The 22,981-nt window shown below is 35.0% G+C and overlaps 1 protein-coding gene across 4 annotated transcripts in view; it reads right to left on the reverse strand.

Moving 5' to 3' along the window:
- The window catches only part of CHMP3 (charged multivesicular body protein 3), a 122,504-nt gene that overhangs the window by 88,888 nt on the left and 10,635 nt on the right, over nt 1-22,981 (reverse strand). For 3 of the 4 annotated variants that reach the window (XM_054577686.1, XM_054577685.1, XM_054577684.1), the window contains 2 exons: nt 17,820-17,935; nt 9,293-11,848 (listed from right to left, as the gene is read on the reverse strand). The exons of the other annotated variant lie outside the window; for it this stretch is intronic. In XM_054577686.1, the coding sequence (XP_054433661.1) occupies nt 10,273-11,848; nt 17,820-17,935 (1,692 nt within the window). In that variant the 3' untranslated portion in view covers nt 9,293-10,272. Of the gene's footprint in view, nt 1-9,292; nt 11,849-17,819; nt 17,936-22,981 lie in introns of those variants that run through there. 4 annotated transcript variants of the gene reach the window in all.

Below are 22,981 nucleotides of genomic sequence, written 5' to 3' on the forward strand. Positions count from 1 at the left end.
ACAACAGAGTGGGAATTGACTGTGGGAGAGAGGGGAGCAGGGTGGGATGGGTGGAGGAGGGCAAAGGGGAAAAAATTGAGACAACTGGAATAGAATAAACATGACTTAAAAATAAAAGAAATTCAAGTTAAAACCACAATACCACCTCAAACCTGTCAGAATGACTATCATTAGTAAATCAACAAACAACAAATGTTAGCAAGGATGCAGAGAAAAGAAAACCTGTTTGTACTGTTGGTATTGCAAATTGGTGTGGCCGCTAAGGAAAACAGTATGGAGGTGCCTCAAAAAATTAAAAATAGAACTACCTTATGACCTCAAAATTCCACTCCTACTTACCTGAAGAAATCGAAAATGCTAATTTCAAAAAATATATGCATCCCTATGTTCAATGAAGCATTATTTACAATAGCCAATATATGGAATCAACCCAAGTGTCCATGGATTGATGATTGGATAAAAAAAGATGTGTACATATATACAATGGAATATTAAAAAATAATGAAATCTTACTATTCGGGACAATACTGATAGATCTAAAGGGTATTATGCTAAGTAAATAGAGAAATACAAGTACCATATAATTTCACTTATTTGTGAAATTTAAAAATAACAAAATAAATGAACAAACAAAACATAGTATATACACAGATTAAACTGATGGCTGCCAGATAGGAGGAGATTGAATGTTTGGGTGAAAAAGGTGAAGGGACTAAGAAGGACAAATTGACAGTTAAAAAAAGTCATGATAATGTAAAGTACAATACAGGAAATTTAGTCAATAATACTGTGATAACTATGTATGGTGTCAGGTGGGTGCTAGACTTATTGGGGGGTTCACTTCGTGATGTAAAGGTCTAACTACAGTGAAATACCACCACATTCCCACAAGAACAATATCACATGCTGGAAAATGATATAAAGCAAATGGGACTCTTACACACTGGTGGTTAGAGTGTACCTTGGTACAACTCATTTGGAAATACTTTAGCAGTATCTGCTAAAGGTAAATATATATAGACTTTATGATATAGCAGTTCCATCCCTTACTATATACTAAGTATGACTAAGTGTTTATGTCCACTGAAAGACATGTACAATGATATTCAAAACAGCTTATTCATAATGTAAATTGTGATCTATTCATACAAACATACCTCATGCAGTAGTAGAAAAAATAAACTATAGATACATGCCACATCATGGCTGAATCTCAGTGGGACCACTGTGTTTTGCTTGGACTTGAGCTTTCTATACCACAATCAAGAAATTGCCCTATGCAGACAGGTGGGTAATCATACATAGGGCTAACCCTGTTAATTTCCCTTTGAGGGATCAGTCTTTTACTGCCTGTTGTCCACTGTCTGAAAACAACTTCCCCATATATTTTTGTTTAGTTTTACAGTTATTTATGACAAGAGAGCTGATGTAGTACCAGTTGCCCAATCATGGCCAAAAGTAGAAATCCTGAAGTTTTTAGGAAGTCATATGAACTACATTTAGGAAAATTAGATGTAGGAGTTGTGAGTAGAGATGACTAGGTAACTACATGAGTTTTTACTCATACTGGAACTATGGATGCAGGTTATTTAGGTGGATGGTTAGTAAAGCTTGGATATGATATGACTGAGATGCTGTAATAGTTAAAGAATAATCTATAACAGAGAGCACCCAACAATGTAATGACTTAAACAGAGGTTTATTTTTATTTTTGGAATAGTCTAGTGATCTCTACAGTGAACATAGTTGTGTTCTATGAGGTAATGCAGGGACCCAAGCTGGTGAGGTAGCTGTGTGTACTGGTCATACCTAATTTTGAACGTTGCATCAGTTATCATTTTTTGGAGGTCGGAAGTAGAGAAGAGAGAGTGATAATACACATAACCAATGTTTTAAGTCAAAATCCAGAAGTGGCATGTATCATTTTTGTTTACATTGCATTGTCAAGAATTGCATTTTTCACATCTAACTGCAATGTGGACTGAGAAATATAGGCAATAGCTGGGAATGTGTTCAGCTAAAATTGCATTATTAATGGAAGAAAAGGAGAAAAAATTGTTTGTGGGGTTTGGGGGCAGCGACAATCAGCAAGTCTTCCATGGATGCTTTTGGGTCATCCAAGTGAAATTCCCAGCAGATAGCTCTACGTAGGGATCTGGTATTGAATAGAGTGTTCTGGACTGGAGATATGGACTTGGGGAGCCATAAGCATTAACTGGGAATCAAGGACATGAACACTGATAAAATCACCCACATGAATTGAGAACTGGATCAGAACTCTGGAAGAACAATAATTCTGAAGAAGCAAGGTAGGAAGAAGACCTCAAGAAGGAAATTATGAAGAATAAGAGTAGTGCGGAAAACCAGGTAGAAGCCTAAAGGAAAGGAATTTCAAGGAGTAAGTGGTCTACATAACCACCATATTCAGAGAGCTCAGATAATATAAGTACAAAAATGCATTCATTGGATATAATTATTATTTCAATTGGATTTAATCCAATTAATATATGGAGAAAACAAAAGAATGTTTAATGAAGTAATAAAGGCCTAAAGGATTAATAACGGAAACAAAAGGACATATTAGGGTGATGAAAGAGGGTGATTTTTAGTGGGGGTATATAACTAGAACATGATTGGCCATGAGTTGATAATTACTAAAGTTGGGTACCTGGGGATTCATTACATTAACATCTACTTTTGTATATGATTGAAATTTTCCAAGAAAAATACTTTTAAAAAATCATTTCTTACTCTGAACCACAGACTGGGAGAATTTATTTGCAATGCATATATTGGACAAAGGACTTATGTCTAGAATATCTAAAAAAAACTCCTATAATTCAATAAGAAAAAGATAGATAGCAATCCAGTAGAAAAATGGGCAAAATATTTGAACAAAAATTTCAAAAAAAGAGGTAGTAATTCAAATGGCCAATAAACATATTGGAGTAATTCCCAGATAAACAAGCAACATAGTTAACACCACATTCTCCTTGACTAAAAACTCTAAGCTATTTGAACAAACTGTAGGTCTCTTATTTTCAGATTCTAAATAAAACCCGTATTTTTCCCAAATGAGTCAGATACATTTTTCCTTAGAGTTAAAGGAATTTAACTAAATTATGGCAGTCTTGTTTTAGCCCTTAGAAAACTTTGAAAATGTACAGGATTGTTTCTCCAATTTCTGTATAACCCTGTCTTGTGCATATTATGCTATAAACTGTCTTTTGCTTTGGTTATATTACCTCTCATCCTTTCCATTGCCATGAAAAGACAGCAGAGTCTGTGTAAATCTGCCTTCATTCAGTAACAGCAGAGAATATGCTTGGCTAACACAGAAGAAAACTGCTTTCATGTCTCTGTTCCGTTTTGGAAATATTCAGGGTAATGGAATGAGTATGGACCTCAACTTATGAGGATGGTCTTTAATACCTTATAGTTCACAGGTTTCTAAATAAAAATCCTGGTTAAATATGTATCTGGTGAATGAATGTAAATATTTATTTACATTTCAAATCAAGCTGGTTATATAAGGACTAGCTTTTTCAACAGATAAACTCCTGATTTGTTCTCTTTCCCAAAGGAGGTGACAGGGAACGTGTCCAACTAAGTGTCTAAATCTTGGCTTCTGGCACCTGCTATTGTTACACTGCCAGTTAGCTACATGCTTTTCTGTGGATCCTGGCAGGTGGACTGTTTATCGATTTTTGCAAATGTAGCATGCTTTTTGTTAGGTGATGAGTGTGCCAATTTAGTTGTAACAGGGACATCAACAATCTAAGGCAGAAGATTGGAGAAGATGGCTTTAACTTCTGACACTTAGATTCTATTATTTTAACAGGAGAACTGTAAAAATCGCATTTTTTTTCTTATCAAACAAAATGAGGTGTTTTAAAGCAAAGTAAAACAATATACATCAAAATTGTTCACAGTCCACCATGTTCAATACTATTTAAACAATACTGTTTTACAAGCCCAAGCAAGATACTGTTATTTGGCACTTTAAGAGGTGTTTTCTATACAAGCCTCTGGCAACAAAGCCGAGAGTCAGCTTGAGGTATTTTATTCCAAAAACCTGTTGTGTTAGCCACTTGGCTCAGGAATTAAGTAAAACTAAATGGAGAGCACTTAAACAATAAAAACAGAAGCACCCTGAAAATATCAGGGTTCTACTCTCATTTTTGCTGTGTCTAAAACTCTATTTTGTCTTTGTGAAAGGACTTCACAAAACTCCAAATGAGTTACCCATGTGAAACATGTCACCGGATTCTGCTTTATGAACAAGTAGACAATGGTCTCAAAGTACATGAACCAAATTAAAAGAGCACAGATTCTAGTAACAGTTGTGACACTGACTAGATATGCACTGTCTATGAAAGTCATTATAAAACTGATGGCATGGTTTATGGCAAAACAAGTAAGGCCGTTAAGCATTAACCTTTTATAAAGAAGACAAAACAAGATTTCTGTCTTTCCCACCTCATCTCCCTAAATGAGTTTTCCAAGATACCGAAACTATTCATATTGTTAAAACGTTTCAAAGTTAACAATTTTGAATATCATAAAATGACTTATCCTGACTTCTTGTGCAAATAGCACTCATAAAATGTTTTTTTGGTGACAACAGAGTTGTTGGTAAGAGAGTGATATCCTCTCAGGAAATTATTTGCCATCTTACTCCCTGGCCACAAAAGACTGTTTTTTGTTTTGGTCTTTCCACTCCCCCCCCCCCCCGCACGCCCCACCCCCTTAATACCTTCTACCCCTTACTATCAAGCTACTGTAATGATAACTTCTCTGTCTGGCCTGCTTTTAGCAGGCTCTACCCCTACTCCATAATCTCTTTATCTGGCACTTTTCTTCTATAGACTAGCAAGTTAGATCACCAAGCTCATTCAAATTCTATGGAAAGTAATAATAAATTTTCTCTAAGCATCTGCATTGCTTTTCATTCATTCAGATGTTTATAGGAAAATATTAGGTGTCCATCAACTGATGAATGGGTAAAAAAGACATTCTCTATATATACATTACACACACACACACACACACACACACACACAATGGACTATTATTCAACTATGAGAAAGAAGGAAATCTTGCCATTTGTGACAACATGTACTTGGGCCTTAAGACTATTATGCTAAGTAAAATAGATCAGACAGTGAAAGACAAAAGTGTTTATCACTTCTATATGGAACACAAAAGGAGAAATGGGGAGCTGGTCAAAGGGTACAAGCTTCCAGTCTGAAGATGAATAAATCTGGGGGATGTAATGCAGAGCATTGTGATTATAATTAACAATATTGTATTATATACTTAAAGTTGCTAAGAGAGTAGATCTTAAATGTTCTCAGCACAAGAAAAGAAATGATAATTATGTGATGTGATGGAGGTGTTAGCAAATGCTACAGTGGCAAACATATTGTAATATATAAATATATCAAATCAATACATTGTAAACCTTCAACCTACACAATGCTATATTTCAATGATATCTCAATAAAGCTTGAAAAATAAACAACAAAAAAAGAAAACACTGGTGCCTGAACTTTGACATCTGTGTTTTTCTATTTTTAAACTTACTTTTGCTCTTCATTGTTAAATACATTATAAATTCAGTTAGATATCCTCTGTGTCAATACTAAGAGTGCACTTCAAAACAGACTGTAAATAAGAACATTCAAGCACCAGTTGAATCATGCACATAAACTAAGAGAACTTGACAATAACAAGTATGCAATTTAGCACCAGCATAAAGGATAACAGAATTTTGACACAAGGCAAATCCCTATGTCTTTTCCAAAAACACAGTTTTAAGTAAAAATATGGTAGAAAGAGCCTTGAGCAAGACAGACAATCTTATCCCGAGACTACAAAGAGGCTCCCACAAACTTTGGTTTGCTGATACAATGTTCTAAAAAAATATTTGAATACCTTTTTAGGTGGAGCATACATATAGTTGCTCCCACCACTGCTTACCCGAACTGTTTCCCTGGGTCCTGAAGACATTCAAACTTGAAAGCTGTGTCCTAGTTACCTCTTTATCTATCTTAGTTATCCTGAGTTCTAATCATCTATTAAGTCAGAATTCCTTCTGTTCTACCTGTTGCACAGGGATATTAGGAAGTAAAGTGATCTACTATATATGAAACAATAAAAACTTCGTGATAGCCCTGGCTGGTGTGGCTCAGTGGATTGAGAACCAAAGGGTCGCCAGTTTGATCCCCAGTCCAAGCACATGCCTGGGTTTTGGGCCAGGTCCCTAGTAGGGGGTGCACAAGAGGTAACTACACATTGATGTTTCTCTTCCTCTCTTTCTCCTCCCTTTCCCTCTGTCTAAAAATGAATAAATAAAATCTTAAAAAAAAACAACTTGGTGAGAAAATAGTATTTAAAAAATTAAGCAAAGAAATTCCCTAAACTGATCATAAATCAATATACTTAAATTATCAACTACAAAGAACAAGAATGGTTCAAGCACAGATTAAAAATATAATTTTAATTAATTAAATTTCCATTTTTTTTTTTTACTCTAAAATTTTCATCATATCCAGCACTTCACCTCTCTCCACCTTTGTTCCTTTGGTAGAGTTTTAAGGAATAATAAAACAGCCAAGAGGAAAATGTGGGAGCAAGGAGAGAGATTACATGAATAATATTCTAGGCTCTCAAATAATCTAAAGAAGAGATGAAAAGAAGTTTGTGACTACAGGGGAAAAAAAAAATCAAAACTTTTGTCTTGGAGCAGACCCAAAATATTGCTGTTTTTATCACTACAAATGGGTACTAAAAAATATAATCTCTTTTGTTTTATCTTTTCTATACCACATTACTTACCTACATTACTAGATGGGTGGGAAGAATTTGGCAAAGGGAAAAATTAAAATAGATTTAAAAAATTTAAGCCACCAGTGAATATCTACTGAGTCTAATACGTTAAGGATGTAAGAGATTACAGCATTACTCCCTATCATCCTTAAAGAAACAAAAGACTAATACAAGAAATAGACAGTAGAGAAACTCTTGAGCAGAACAATAATGTGTCCTACTGTTACAGTTAACCATGGAGTTCAGTAACTTCGAAGCCCACATCCTGGAACGTGTAGTTCATTAAATCTAATAGGTTGCTTTAAGAACTCAAACTCTCTAAACACAGTTAAAGTTTAGAGTCTGTCAACCTTGAATATTTCTAATTCTCCACCTCCAGGAAAATCTGATAAAAGCATTATTTGCTATGCTTAACAATTATGGGATGAGTCATGCTTCCCTGGAGAACTGAACCTTTGGCAATTATTTTCTCTGTGACTTCATTGTAACATTTTTATTGCATGTCTAACATCCAAAAGGTATTCTCTCTTCTTTATGCCACGACTATGGATATTTAGATCAATAAAGCCCAGTTCATATCTTAAGGGAGTTCACCCGAAAAAAAAAGATGTATGCAGTTTTAATACAATGCAGCTAAGTATGACAGGCACATACAAAGTATCCCTGGGATCTAAGAAGGGTGCACACACACCAGGAAAGGCCAAGGAATCTCTGGTATATAAGAAGGGCACATACCCGTTTGCTCCATTGTTGGTGATGCTAAATTTGATCACATGAATTATGAGACAGCCACTTGAGTTTTCACTGTAAAGGTATCTTTGCCTCTTTATAAGCCTATTAGGGAACAAGGCAGAGAGGAACGGGTGAAAATACCAGGAAGAAGGGATGTAGCAAAGCACCATGCTGAGAAAAGCTAAAGCATGTCCCTGGAGGGACAAGCAGTAGAGAGTCCCAGTGAGTCTAAGATGTGGATCATTAACAGATTATGAAGGGCCTTGAAAGTCAGTGTTAAGATTGGTTTACCTTCTAGGCTAGTAGTCTCCAAAAGTATGGTGTGCCCAGGGATGGAGGAGAAATTTTAATTGTTTTTTAAAGTCTATACTTTTGTGTACATTTCATGATGGACAATATTACATGTATATGACCCACTAACTGAAATCAGGACTATGAGAGGACTGGGAGTGCAGAGAGAGAATGAAAAGCTGTCTTAGATTTACTAAGTACTTGAAAACATGAAGGAGGAGCTTATTCAGCACCTGTACATGTAGATTTGGGATATCCGCTGAACACATGAGAGAAAAGAACAGTGGGCCAATGGTGGATCTCGGGGCAACACCAACATTTACAATAATTAGAAAATTGAAGCACAAGAAGTGTTTGCCTTTTTAAAAATTTTTTAAAAGCTCCCAAGTATAATACAAAGTAACTGCTAGTCCTCACTATTTCCATCAGTGTATGAAAATGAGGCTGAATGCACCATGAAGAAAAATATTTTGGTAGTGACCCAACAGCAATCTATAATGAAAAATTTTTCTTAATGTTTTGGGGGTCAGTCAGTAAAAGTCCTTTTGAAGAAATGATTTGATTATAGAGCTGCACCAGGGAAACTGCAAAGTGAGCCTGAAATACCTTACACTGAAAGGCAAGGAAGTGCTTCCAGATTGAAAGGGACATGCCACTGGGAAATGTAAGCTGGCTTAGGGGGTGCTCTCACCCCCTAAGTTTGGGACGACTTGAGCATCAAAAAGAAAAATGAATTTTGATACACTGGATATAAAAAGAATCTGTTAAATCCACAGTGGTATTCAAAAGTGTGAGAAAGAAAGTAGAAAATGGAAAGCTCTTCTTCATACACACACAAAAAAATGCAGTTAATAAATGTAGGATAAAACCAGAAAATCCCCATGTTACAACTATTTAATGACTGATTCAGGTTAATAATCATCAATGGATATTAAAACCACTGGATTAAAGGTTATTGAGAAACAGGATGTTAAGAATTATAATTCTTAATTATAAAGTGAGACAAACTCACACCATGTGTCTCCTGAGTTAAGCAAATGGGAAGTACATTTTATCTAAGCAAAATCTTTAATTTATATCTAATCATGAAGAAACATTCAAACAAATCCAGAATGTGGAACATTGCATAAGCCAACTAACCTGTACCCTTCAAAAATGTTAGTATTAGTTAAGACATAAAAAAAAGAAAAAGAAAAAAATTTTCAAAAAGGCAGAGGAACAGCTCTAAAGAATGAAATGGAAAGAGACTACATTCAATGCATAAACCTTGTCCGAGTTCATGAAAACAAAACAAACACACATGAAAATATAACAAAATATTATGAAAGCAATTGCGGAATATAGGTAATAGATATTATTGAATCAATGTTAAAATTGTTGGGTATGATAATGGTATGATGACTAAGTAAAAAAAAAACCAAAGCCCTTATTCTTGAGAGATATATGGTGATATATTTAGTGGTAAAGCGTCATGAATACTGAAATTTATTAATATTTTCACATGAATCGGGAAAAAGAAAAACAACCTGAGAAAAGAAAGATCAATATACATAGAGGACAGAAAGCAAATGTAACAGAATGTAAATGCTTGGTGAATTAGGTTAAGAAATGAATGTTCATTATATCAACATCTCTGTAGTTCTGAAATTTTTCAAAATTAAGTCAGGAAAAATATATAAAGCAATCTATAGGTAGTTATTTGCTACAGTTGGTTTAATTTAGATGAATATGCTAAATACTCACAAATGACTTAATACTTAAAAAAAAACAACCCACCATTAAATTCCTTCCCATTAAAGCTAACCAGCCTAAAAGATAGTCTAACATCACCTCTGGCCAGTGTTAGCAACGTTAACTTTTGTCTTTTTTTCCCCATGTGGGTCATGAGTCATGTTTGACTTATCTGTGAAACTAATAAATCAATAAAACGCCAACAGAATTCAGGCACCTTATCAAAAATGATTTAACACTAGAAAAACTGTAATCTTCTGGTTTTAAAATAATTTATTTCATAGATCTGTTTTAATTTCATGTCTCAGAGCATACATTATTTAACCAAGAGGTGCTGGACAGATATTGTAAAAAGGGAAACATTTAGGATAAGAAACTGCCTCAATTCCATTAGAATTTGATCCTATTTTATAAATTTTTGCTAGGATAAATTCCTATCATACTTCTTTTGTGCTTACAAAAAAACATTAACTTCTCAATTGCCAATGTTGTAAATAAAAATCTTTACAATTAAGTATGCATTCAATTGACACACAACCAAGTAATTTCATCAACATTAGCATAATGTGTATTTCCTGTCACTGCACTAACATTAAACTAAACTTCAAACCACAAAAACATTGTGACTAACATTAAAAAGGCAAGCTGTAAGATACTCAAAGCTTATAAGGGACAAATTGCACATGGTTAAGATGGGACATCATTTGACAAGGGCTGATGTTGTGCATATGGCTGCTTTTTTTTATAAGAAGGCCACCGGCAAACAGGGCAACAATGTCTGCCCCCAGCCAACCACATCACAATGCAATTCTGATGGAACACATGACCACAAGGCAACCCCATTAACAAACATCCATTTTCAAAATTCTCTAAACAAACAACACATTCGGTACAGTGCAGCATATCAGCAGGCCAAGTTAACCAATCAGGTTCCATATCTTCATTAGTGTTATATGATCCATATGACCTCCCCTTCCTTTCATATAGGCTGGTCTGACAGTATTTATTGGCACATGAACAAGCCTCAGCACCACAGTGACTTGCTCTTCCTAGAGAATTGTGAACTATGCTTTGTTTATCTTCAAATACTTCCTTCTCACTGCTAAAAGTGTCTGTGCTCTCAATGTCTGAGTCATTTTCAATATCATGAGAACCCTCCGACATTTCCTCTTCAGACTGGAATCCCAGACACTTAAATTGCCACACTGGCAAGTTTTTTATATAATCAGTTGGTATCAATGGGTGAAGCCAAAGGTCAGGGAAAGCCAATCGTTCCAAGTATAAGTCAGGGTCTTCATCCCAATCTGATTCTACAGGAAAGTTCTGAAAAGAAGCAATCGGGTGGAAGAGGTAGCTGGTGTACCAGTCCCACAGACTTGATAACCACTCTAAGTTATTGGCATTGACTTCATCAGTGTTGTTGTTGCGCCGTCTCTTCTTCTGAAAGTAATCAATTAGTAAACCATGTCCAAGGTATGTACTGAGAAACAGGGCTGGGTGTGAAGAATAAAACATCCAGTCCGCCCTTACCCAGGAAGCCAGTGTGGTTGTATTAGAGTATCTCAGCAATTTTAAGCTATATTCATAAAAGCTATCTAAGTAAGGGAGCTGTAAAAAGCCCAACACCGGTAGCCAGGAAATAATTAATAGAGAATTATATGTCCCTAAAGTGCTTATAAGAACCACAAATCGCTTTATGGTAGCTCCTTGTGTGATAAATAAGTCCATCCAAGCCATAAGATTAACCAGGACCAAGCTCAAAACAAACAAATCATTTACTTCGGGTTGTAATGAGCGCAAAAATGAATCCATGGCCTGAAGGGATATAAATTCACCTGTGTGATTTCCGTATCTGTAAATTCCTTCAGGAGTTCTAAGTATGTACGATGGCATGTTATATACGCCAATATCTGTCATGTAACTCCTGTTGTCCCAATTTTCCACATTAACAAAAATAAATTCAACTCTTCCAGTAAACTTTATACTCAGTGCAGAGAAGAAAGCTGGGGGTTGGTCAAGGTTTGCAAACAGGTATATTTTTACCCAATATTGATCACTTTTATTCCATTCTTCTTTTAAATGTTCAGCATTATAAATAGTTTTGATCCGAGAAGCTGCATGAGTAGTTATCCACTTAAAAATGTGCTCTACTTCAATCTTGCGTCCACTGTATTCTTTAAGCATGACTTTCCCTTTTGAAGTGCTTGTTTGTGGAACAGACATAATGAGTGTGGATCGCACCCAGCCTCTTCTCTTGCAGTATCTATAAGAGAGTAAACTGTAAGTAAACAGCTAGGCTGCAAGATAAGATAGCTTGCTCATCCTCACTGTTGTGCAAACAATCTCTCACCCCTGATAAATTTCTTTAGCATTTGAAAAATACTCTCTCCTTCAAACCAAATAACCTCTACAAAATCAAAGGCAGTACCAGTATCTGGCAGCTTGCACATGAAGAAAAGCAAGCTCTCTTTTTGTAGTTTGTTTTATATCTCTCTGTCTTTTTAAAAAATAAAAATGTAGCTTAAAAATCAAGGGAATCAGCAGATATTTCAGCACTGGTGTTGATAAGATCCAAAAGATTATAAGAAAATAATTCCTGATCACCAGGAATTTAAAATCCTATTAAGGAAACAAAAGAAGTATAAAACTATATATATTCTATTTCTAAATAATGTTAAGAAAAAGTTCAAAAAAGGAATATCGTTGTTAAGTTTGAACTGGTGAAAATTTAATGAAAGGTCTGGGAATGAAATTAGATCTTAAGAATGGTTAGATTCAGATGAGCAAAGAGAGAAGGAGATAGATCATCCTACACCCTAAGACCCTGACTTGAATGAAGGCTCTGTGATGAGAGGAGCCATGCTGTACCTATTTATTAATCTAAACACCCACCATAATGCCTGATAGACCCAGGCACTGTTACAAAGTAATGTGCACAAAAGTTCATCTAGAAAAGAGCAAGTCCCATATTGTTTTGTATTTTCTCATTTCTTTAATAAAGACCATGAATAGGAGTATTTAACACAGAAAAAATAAAAACAGTAAGATTTCAGATTAAGAAGAAATTCAGTCCAACAATGACCCCATTTTATTACAGAGTACAGAATTATCTAAAATTAAATTACTTGTTTAGATTTACCCAGTAGGGTCACAATTCCAGTCCTTTTGGAAATGGACTGATTCTTACTATAATATTTGGGACATTACTCTCTCCCTACAAAAAACCTAATTGACAAATTAGGAAATAATAAATAATAAAAATGGCCATTATATTACAGTGGCAAGATTATAAATGAAATGGTTCTTTAAAAAAAAAAAAAAAAGGGTATTTTTTTCTCAAAAATATGCCCTGTGGAATTTTATGCTATGTAAATTTACCTCAATAAAATTGGGAAAAAGCTATCATGAGGATACATTTTCTTTTTTGGAGTCCAAACAACTATCTGTTGATACATTTTGTTTGCTACAGATTTGTAAATGGATGGCAATACATAAATAAAGCAAAGAGGACATGTTTTGTCATAAAGTCAAGTTTAGTGATGACTCTGGAAAACTATCTAGGTGGCTCAGAATCACAGACCACAACTCAGCTTCTTATGAGTTGATTCACTTCCTTAACAAGATAAGATTCCACTAATATGAATATTGCTTCAACTAAAATGATTTGAGAATTGTATATCCTAAAAAAGTAAAATATCTTCTATCCTTAACAATGTATTTGTCTAATGCAAGATAATAATTCATTGACATTAATTCTATTTTTACTCTCCCTCCAAATCAGCAAATGCACATATAGATAATTGTCTTATTTACATCTTAAATATCTTTAAATAGCTTTCATTTTTTTAATTGCATATGACACTTCTGGTTACACAGTCCTACTCTCAGTCATACCTTTTATTTTTGAAACCACTCCAGAGAATTTGGAAATCAGAGAAGGCTTCTGATTTGTGTTATAAGTTGAATGACAATCTTTCTAATAGAAAACCTTAGTCTATAAAAACGGGCAATTTAGTGAATATTATTTTTTCATGTAAGAAAACGAATGTACTATGTGATTGCTTTTCAGTTCTGAGCTAAGTGATAGTTTTAAGGTTTATCATTCCAGATAGAATTTAAGAGTCAGGAAAAAATAATTCTGTATGTTATCATATATCTTTCAAATTAAATTATGTTTCCCAGACTTGGAAAAAACTCTAATACTTATAAAACACCAGGCTACTAATATATATTTATTTAAACATTCTTCTAAAGAAATCCAATATACAAATAAAATATATCATATTAATTTAAACCTTACTGCTAAATAGAAATAAAGGCTAATGTACATATTATTTTTAAAGAATGTTATATTACCTATTATCCACATGAAAACTTTTACTGTCAATTTTTGAAAAGCTTTTTAAAGGTCTAAATAAATTCAGTAACAATACCATGAAAATATCCTATAGTTTTTAAAGTAAATCTTTTGCGATCTCTTAAGAGATTATGAAGACCAAAAAATGATAGAAAACATGGCTTGCGAGTTTTGGTACTCCAGTTTCTGGTGTGGCATGCTATATTTAAAAAGGAACCTTGGTACTCGGTTTATATAATGCTATTTCTTCAGATGAAGTCACTAGCCTCCTTGGCCTTCCTGGCCCTTCCTCCAATCTCACCTTTCTTGCTTATTCCATGGGCCCCCTCCCCTGATGCTCTCACCATAAGCACCCCTTACCCCTCTTAACTCTGATCTCTCCAACACCCACAAGATATATACCCACTTCATTATGTACTTTCTCCAAAAAAAGGTCAGAGAATAGACCTGAAAGATACAGCCATCTGAGCTAGATTGCTTATTTGCGGAATGATGGGATTATTACCAGGCAAGTTGTACACACGGGTAAAGAAATTAAAACTCCTGCCATGGACAAAGTCAGATACTGCCCAGGGGCGGTGGTCCTAAATGGTCTTGGCGGGGTGAAACAGGTCAAGAAAGTACTGCTGTGCAATGGGACTGGCACACTAGACAGAGGAGGCTGTCCTGGAGGCCACCCAGTGAAGGAACTACAGTAAAGAAAGCAACATGACAGTGGAGTACAGAGATTTGGTGTTTTTAAGAACCTGGGATCAAACTGATGACTCAATTATTCAAAATTAGATTAAAACACTTGCTGAGTAACACTATTCCCTCGCCAGTTCCTCTATTTTGTTCTTCTCTATCTCCAGAATCCTCAAAAGAAAAAAGAAGAAAAAACCCTGACTAAGCACAGCTTCCAGAGCAAGAACAGTTCTTATCTTGGAAGACTTTTTGAAAAAAAGGCAACGTGAACATGACAATATTAGAACTGATACAAGTAACTGTGCATCAAAATCTTCATCTTTGTGATGAAAATTCAGGTAAAGTGCTTTCTTAATAACAAAAAATTATAGCTGCACTCAACAAAAAAGCAAAATGTTGCTCAAAAATATCTCTTCATTATAAATAAAGTGGGATTATTTGAAGATGAAGGATTTAGAGGAAAATGTATCGAGGTAGCTTATATGTATCTTCACCATTTTCAGGCAGTACAGAATCAAAAAGAGCTTTCCCAAAAGAAGCTAGAAAAATTTGCACTAAAATGCACTGGCGTCAAATATGATGCTTCTGACATATTTTGCTTTATAAACTTATACCAAAAGAATCAAATATTACTATTACCTTCAGTTTCTCATGTTTAATAGATTATTTTATGTTGTGCTTACTTTTATTTTTTAACTCTTTATTAATGTTATCTAACTTATATTAGACTGTAATATGTGTTTAACCTTTACATTTTTGTAATTTTGTTTTTACTTGCTATTTTCTAATACATTGGGTTGGCCAAAAAGTTCGTTTGCTTTTTCCCATAAGATGGCTCTAATAGTGCTTAGTTGTCTTTAACTTCATTCAAAACAATTTTGTTAGATTGTATTGTAATAGCTGTCATACCAGTGTGCACTTAAAAAAACATCAAAATTGGTGAACTTCTGTGTAGCCATTTTAATACTGAAGATGGAAGAAAATATGCAATGTTTTTGGCATATTATGCTTTATTATTTCAGTAAAATAAAGCAACTGAAATGCTAAAAAAGACTTGTGCAGTGTATGAAGAAAATGCTATGGCTGATCAAACAGATCGCAAGTGGTTTGTGAAGTTTCGTGCTGGAGATTTCTCACTGGAAGACACTCCACGGTCTGGTAGACCAATTGAAGTTGATAGCCATCAAATTGAGACATTAACTGAGAACAATCACCACTATACCACATGGGAGATAGCTGATATACTCAAAATATCCAAATCAATAAAGTTATTGGTGAAAATGAAAAATGTGTCTTTTATGGAAAGAAACACATGGACTTTTTGGCCAACCCAATATTTATAATTTGCTGTGTTTGAAATTTATTACTTTTTTATTTTTTAAAAAGTTTATTTATTTATTTTTAGAGAGAGGGGAAGGGAGGGAGAAAGAAAGGGAGAAAAACCTTGATCAAATGCCACTCCCATGCACCACAACTGCAGACCAGGCCCGCAACCCAAGCCATGTGCCCTGACGTGGGATCAAACCAGCAACTTTTTGTTTTGCAGGACAATGCTGACCAACTGAGCCACGCCTGCCAGGGCTGAAATGTATTATTTAGTTCACTGAATTAAAAAACAAATCAATTCTCAATATTTCTCAATAAAATACTGATTTTAGGCATAATCTGGAAAAATATCAAAATAACCAGCATTCTCATTTGTTCTGATATTGAGATCACCAAGTGGGGTATCTTTCACTTAGACTCTGGGAATGATGGAACCAGGCTAAATGCAATTGTTTTTGGTAAACAAAGAACAGAAATAATGACTTCCTTTTCATGAGAACATTAATACTTAGGATGCCTTGAACTTTCAACAAAAGGCACTGGACTTTGATCAAGTTTCTGTGGTGAAGATGAGAATGGAGCTTTGTGGGTAAAAGAGGGAAATTAAATGTGAGGAGATACAAGACCTTCTCTTCTTATCCCCAACTCTTAGAGCATCCTGCTATAACAGCTCTCACCTTATAAGTGAGCAAATCAAGGAGAGAGTCGAGAGAATTAAAGCAAACATGGGCTTAAAGGAAAAAGGCAGGAAAATCAAGGTATTGTAGTAGTGCAGGAAGGTTTTCTCCAGCTAACAGGTTTCCCATTGTGGCCACATATAAGGAACATAAGTAAGTCGGGTATATCTACCTACATTAGAAGTTAACTAATGTTGTGGGGTTTTCTACATACATATCATAAGCCCCTTCCTCAGCACTAAATAAAACATGCTATCCATGCTATTTTTTTATTAAATGTTTATCAAATGGATAATTAAATAAACAGATAAAATGAAGTTATAACTTGGTGGCACCAGAAATTGAAATAAAATGCATTATAAAGAACAAATAATGGAATAATAAAACAAGGTATCATTTGACAGGCTAAATACTGGAGATGATGACAAAAAGAAAAATAAAAACATCCACAAGGATTCCTGTCTAAAAAAGTGGACAAAACAAACAAACAATAAAAGACAGAAAAGGAAAGGTAGAAAAAACATATAGTTTATTAAAGAAAAAGAAGCAGCCCTGGGCGGCTAGCTCAGTTGGTTAGGGCATCATCCCTATATGCCAAGGCTGCGGGTTCATTTGATCTCTGGTCAGGGCACATACAAGAATCAACCAATGAATGCATAAATAAGTGGAACAACAAAGAGGTGTTTCTCTCGCTCTCCCTTTCTCTCTCTAAAAATCAATAAATTAAAAAAAAAATTTTTTTAAAAGAGAGAGAGAATGAATCTGAATTTGAACACTGGGTTTGGGGAACAGGATATATTAGGGATAGAACAGATGAAAAGGAGTGTCAAAATGCAAACCACAGATCTGAATTATGGAAGATTTAGGTCAGCACAAAGGTATCACCTAAAGCCATAAATGTGTTGATGTCTCTCTGGGAAAGAAAAGTAAAACAAAAGGACCAAAGGCATACTCTTAAAAGTCACCCCCACTAGAAAGAACACAGAAGAATCAGGGCAAAAAAGAGGTTTCAGAGAAAAAATAAATTAATTGCCAGCTTATCAAAAACTATTAATCAAGCACCTCTGTAACTAACAGTATGCTAAATGTTGTAAACAGCTTTCATTTTAAAGAAGCTTCTAATACCACTGTCTTTATTTTAAAAAATTCTGGTCAAAACTCAAGTTCTACGAATTGCCTAATCAACTTACCTGGGGTCACTGGAACAGTTAAAAGTGCCTGTCCGTATTCCAAATCTTGACACCTTTTTCACCATTTTCTCCCAGTGGATTTTACCCACCAAGGGACTTCTGTCATTTGCTATGACCTATTCCCCGCAAAAGAAAAACAGAAACTTCAATTACCTAAAATAGAATCAAACCAACCATTTATAACATCACTTTCTTGAAAAAGATATCCTGTTCCCAGTTCTTTTTAACTATATCACATTCTCATTACAATCTTGTAGAAGGAGCAACTGTCCAACTGGAAGAGACTTAAAATACTGCATACAGTTCATTCAACTCCCACTCCGTGGCAGTTACAAAAGAAGGGGAGTCAAAGCTGTATTAAGAAGCTAGCCATATCCCTTCCCCACCATATGGTTTATGAAAATGGCCCTTAGAGTTGTTTCTTTGCTCTGAAAATTTTAAACAATAATCCAAATAAAGCTTACTTAAAATGATCATGTGTGGATTTGACATGTTCAAATTTCACTTTTTCATAAGTGTGATTATGGAGCCAGAGTCAGACACATGTATTCTATTAAACAATGCTTTGACTAAAACCAATATTACTACTTCTATGGTCTTTCCATAACAATCGTGAAAGGTTCTAACATATAAAAAGAATTACCATAATGAATTCTACGTTTTTGAACTGCTACTTCAAATTTGCAAATTGCTTTCAAACACAATTAGGATTGGGATAAGAGAAATATTTCTTTAAAAAAAAGAAACATAAATTAAACTTCAAAATATATAATGACTTTTTTTCTCAGCCTTTCTAATAGTTAATACCTTTTCCCTTCATTCTTCAATCTTCCTGCTTTAAATGAAGGCAGAATTCCAATAGAGATACCAGTAAAAAACAAAAATTAAAAATACTAAAAACAGAAACACAAAAATAACCAAATAGGAACTTAAAGGAAAGTCAAAAACCTCTTCATGAAAACATCCATTTGATTTATTTTAAGCCCTGGTGTATATACTCTTTTTTTTTTTTTTTCCATGAATGCTGTATTACTAGTACTATTTAATTCAAAATTATAACACAATACTCTGAGGGCCTCTAATCTTTCTGGAAGGAAGAGCTATTTTCATGTTCACAAAGCCTCCAGGAAGTAAAATAGCAGGGGTGTGTGTGAAGTGAGTGCCAATAGTCAACTCCCAGGGAGAGGCAGGAGATGGTACAGCTACCTCATCTGTGGCCCCTCTGCTGGAAGTCTAACAGATTTTCAAAGGCAACAGAAGGAGAGAGAGCACATGGTGATGAAAAATGGCACTTTATGTGCCAACAGTCCAATAAACACTGACATATACTATTGATATTATCATCCTCAAACCTACAGACATACATGCCTATGTAACAGTTTATAACATAAATTTGATGCTTAGTAACACACACACACAATTCAAGGCATAAACAAATGGTTTTGTTAGTACATTTTAATGACAATAAATGATCTTACAGGAGAGGACACAAGTTATTACTCAAATGCTCAGATGGTGGAGGTAACCAGAAAAACGGTAATTTGAGGAAATGGTCTTAGGAGGTGAACGCTCCTTCCTTTTTTTATTTTATTTATTTTTAGAGAGAAGGAATGGGAGGGAGAAAGAGAGGGAGAGAAATATGGATGTGTGGTTGCCTCTTGCACGTCCCCAGCTGGGGACCTGGCATGCAACCCAGGCATGTGCCTGGACTGGGAATCAAACTGGCAACCCTTTGGTTCGTAGGCCAGCACTCAGTCCACTGAGCCACACCAGCCAGGGCTGAAAGCTCCTTCTAAGGAGGTTCACATTGGTTACATTTAAGTCCCTAGCTTTTGCATTTTTTCCACGGTCCAAAAGTGCTGTATAAATTTTACTTGAAGAATAAGGGAGATCAAGCAAAACAGGCATTTCTTTTCTTTTTCCCTACCATTCAAGAGTCAATATAGTAGTTCTTCTTTCTGTCAAGTAATGAAAGAAATCTTGAACTTATTTCTCAGATTACTCAGGGTTTAGAAGTTTCTGTGCAATCATACTACTATATTCCCCGTTCTGCCTTCCTAAGCGGTCTGGGGTAGAGGGGGAGGGGAACACCTGCACTAGCGTCAAAAAAAACCAAAAAGGAACTTCCTTTCACTCCCATTTCCTAATCAAGGTTGCAAATAACCCAACTATTTCAGGTCTGTGTTTAAAATGATATTGCATCAAGAGACTGCTTTAATCAATAAGAGATATGGCCCTAAGTCTAAGGGCATCTTTCAGTGAAAATCCTGATCACTGCACAGGTATCTTTCAGACATGTAAGAGCTCCAGGTCTAGGAAAGGAAGTAGGAATGAGGGGGTTGTTCCCAGGCACTCAGGTTGCTGCACAGACAACAGAAGTATGTGAAGAGAGGTAGGAACACCCCTGTGGCAAGTACATGACAATGTTTAACCCCAGAGCCTATTATTTACTCAGCAAGCTGTTCCAACATATGCTTTTGAAGAGTTTAATGATCCCTGACTGAGAACGCGATACAGAAATGAAAGCTCTACTAGGCATCGCATGAAAGCATTTTATTTGACTTTGCAGTTATGTTTATACAATTAGAAATTATCTTGTCCAATGTCCTAAATAGTCATATCATTCAACTAAAGGTTTAGCGTAAATTAAATCTGGTGGAGGCTGAATTAAACAACCACTAAAAATCTTAATATTTTCACAAAATAACTCATCTGGCTGAGTCACATGACACAGCAAAATACTTTAAGCCTATTAATACTGTGTTGCATGAGTAAGAGTTCCCAACTACAGTTCACACCGAACAGAATGCACAATGATTCTGAGAGGCATTCATGCTCTGGTCTTACTAAGAAATGAGGCATATTTCTTGGCCGTTGATTTCTCTATGGGAATATTATCAGAGACTAGGAAAAAAACTAGATAAAAGTACAGCCTGAGTTCCAAGTCTGGGACAGACTTGGCAAAAGGCCAGAAGTGAAGCAATTTTTTTACCCCACTCCCTGCCCCCAAGGCATCTGCCTCTCTAACTGGCATCCTGACACTTGCTCACCATTGTATTTCCTGCAGCTAGCGTGGTGCAACTAGCCTAACTCATATGGGTACTTGTTAAATATTTACATTGAACCAAACAATTTTAACTTTTTATGGTTTAGTAACTCAATCTTCTACTGATTATATAGATTCTCTAAAGTCTCCAAGTTTTTAATTACTGTTAGAATGAAAGTCCTTTTCTCAACAACCTGTCATCTAGAATGTTTTCTGAACAAATATTATCATAAATAATACCTTGCTATGCAATTGCACATCAATGTGTTTAATCCCAAACATAAAGACTTCCAACCCAATGTATTTAAAAATATACTACTTTTTTCATTAAGAAACTACTGCAATTTTCCTGGGTTCCACTTCATTGTCTAATAGACTTCTTTAGGATCCCTTAAGATGCTAGCACCATCGTGGACCATCTAACCTAGCAGCGAAAGATAATAAACTATATACTAAGATTTTTACTGATCCACACATTTTAGTTAATCAAACTATAAGGTGTTTTATGGCACAGACTATCATTATTCATCTTTGTGCCCTCAGTGCTCATTGCAAGGTTCACCTGGTACACATTAAATTTGAATATTTGTTAGATGGCTGGATGAATGGATGGAACCAGTGGTTTCCTAGTAAATGTTTAACAACTAGCTCTCCAGAAGAAGCAGGAAGCTCTGATTTTGCTGGTTTCCTTAGGGTAAATAGTCCCAGATGGCTGACTTCAAGTTAGCAACATGACATCTCTAAATGCGGAGCTGTGAAGAGGTGTTAACAATGGCCCTTCATGAAACAGTATGAGCAAGCTCCAGCACATCACTGGATGGAACTGGGCTGGACAGTGTGTGATGCCAAATGCTCTTATTTTCTGATGTCAACCTGTGTAGTCCAGTTAAACTTACAAAGAAAAACTGGACCTCAGATTATTGTCTACTCTTTTCCACATGTACTATGGGTGTTACACTGTTATAAGAAAAAGCCACACAATTTTGCCTATCTTTTAGAGATAGATTCTATTCCTAATCAGAACATTTGGCATATGTCTTTTATTTTCATTAATCTCCATATAACATCTAGGCTAAATTAAACAACATAACTGCACAGGAGTTCTGTGCAATATTTTTCTGCATCTCTCAATATTTCATTTTAAGAGGGAATATCCTACTGTAAAAATCATAGACCAACCTAAATATATATACACAAGCTATATAAAAACATTAAAAGTGGGGACGAGTGATTGACAAAAACAAAACTCAATGTCATTTAATTATTTCTTTAGTATTCTCACAAGCTTTCTATATGAGTAAACACAAAAGTTTTTCACTAACATAAAATAAAGGATAAAATGGCTGGCCATATACAGTGAAACCTTGGTTCTCGAATTTAATTCATTCTGAAACTGTTTGAGAAGTGATTTTTCCAAAAACTGAATCTCCTTTGTTTATAGCCTGAGAGACTCATGACTAATCATACATGTATCAGGAAAAAAGGGATGAAAGGTATAGAATTGAGACCGCCAATTTTGTAAGACACCTGAGACATTTTTGTGTGTGTGTGTGTGTTAACAACTTGGTCAAGGACCAACTGTTCAAGAACCAAGACATTCGAGAACTGAGGTTTGACTGTATTTTGCATTTAGAGTAGCATCAAGAAAGGAATAAATAGGTTAGAATCTCCCGAGACAAAACTATTATCTAGGAGCAAAGATGAATAAATTTTAAAAGAGCTATTAACTCTTTTCAGCCAAACAGGAAATATACTAGCATAATACTCAGTAGATATTGACTCAAAGTTTACTTCAAATACTATGATGCTTTTCATTCCTATCTCAGTTCCAGTGATGTTAAATTTTCTTATGATGTGACAAAGCCAGTAAGGAACAAATATCATAATCCTTCTTTGAACAAAAGTCAAAACAGAGAAATAGAAATGTTAAGATAAGGATAAATCCATAAAACCTATAAAGTATGCAAATTTTTCTATTTCAGAAGAGTGTATCTACTCTTCATCTGCCTAAGAATCTTTTGAAAGAAAAGTAATTGTCTTCTGTTTTGTGACGATAAGAAGACTGGGTGACAATAGAATCAAAGAATCCACAAAACTGAAAAATAGTTAATGAAAT

Source organism: Pteronotus mesoamericanus, unplaced genomic scaffold (assembly GCF_021234165.1).
Source record: "Pteronotus mesoamericanus isolate MK-2021 breed Mesoamerican mustached bat unplaced genomic scaffold, CSHL_Meso_final contig_44, whole genome shotgun sequence".
In the NCBI taxonomy this organism is placed as follows: Eukaryota; Metazoa; Chordata; class Mammalia; order Chiroptera; family Mormoopidae; genus Pteronotus; species Pteronotus mesoamericanus.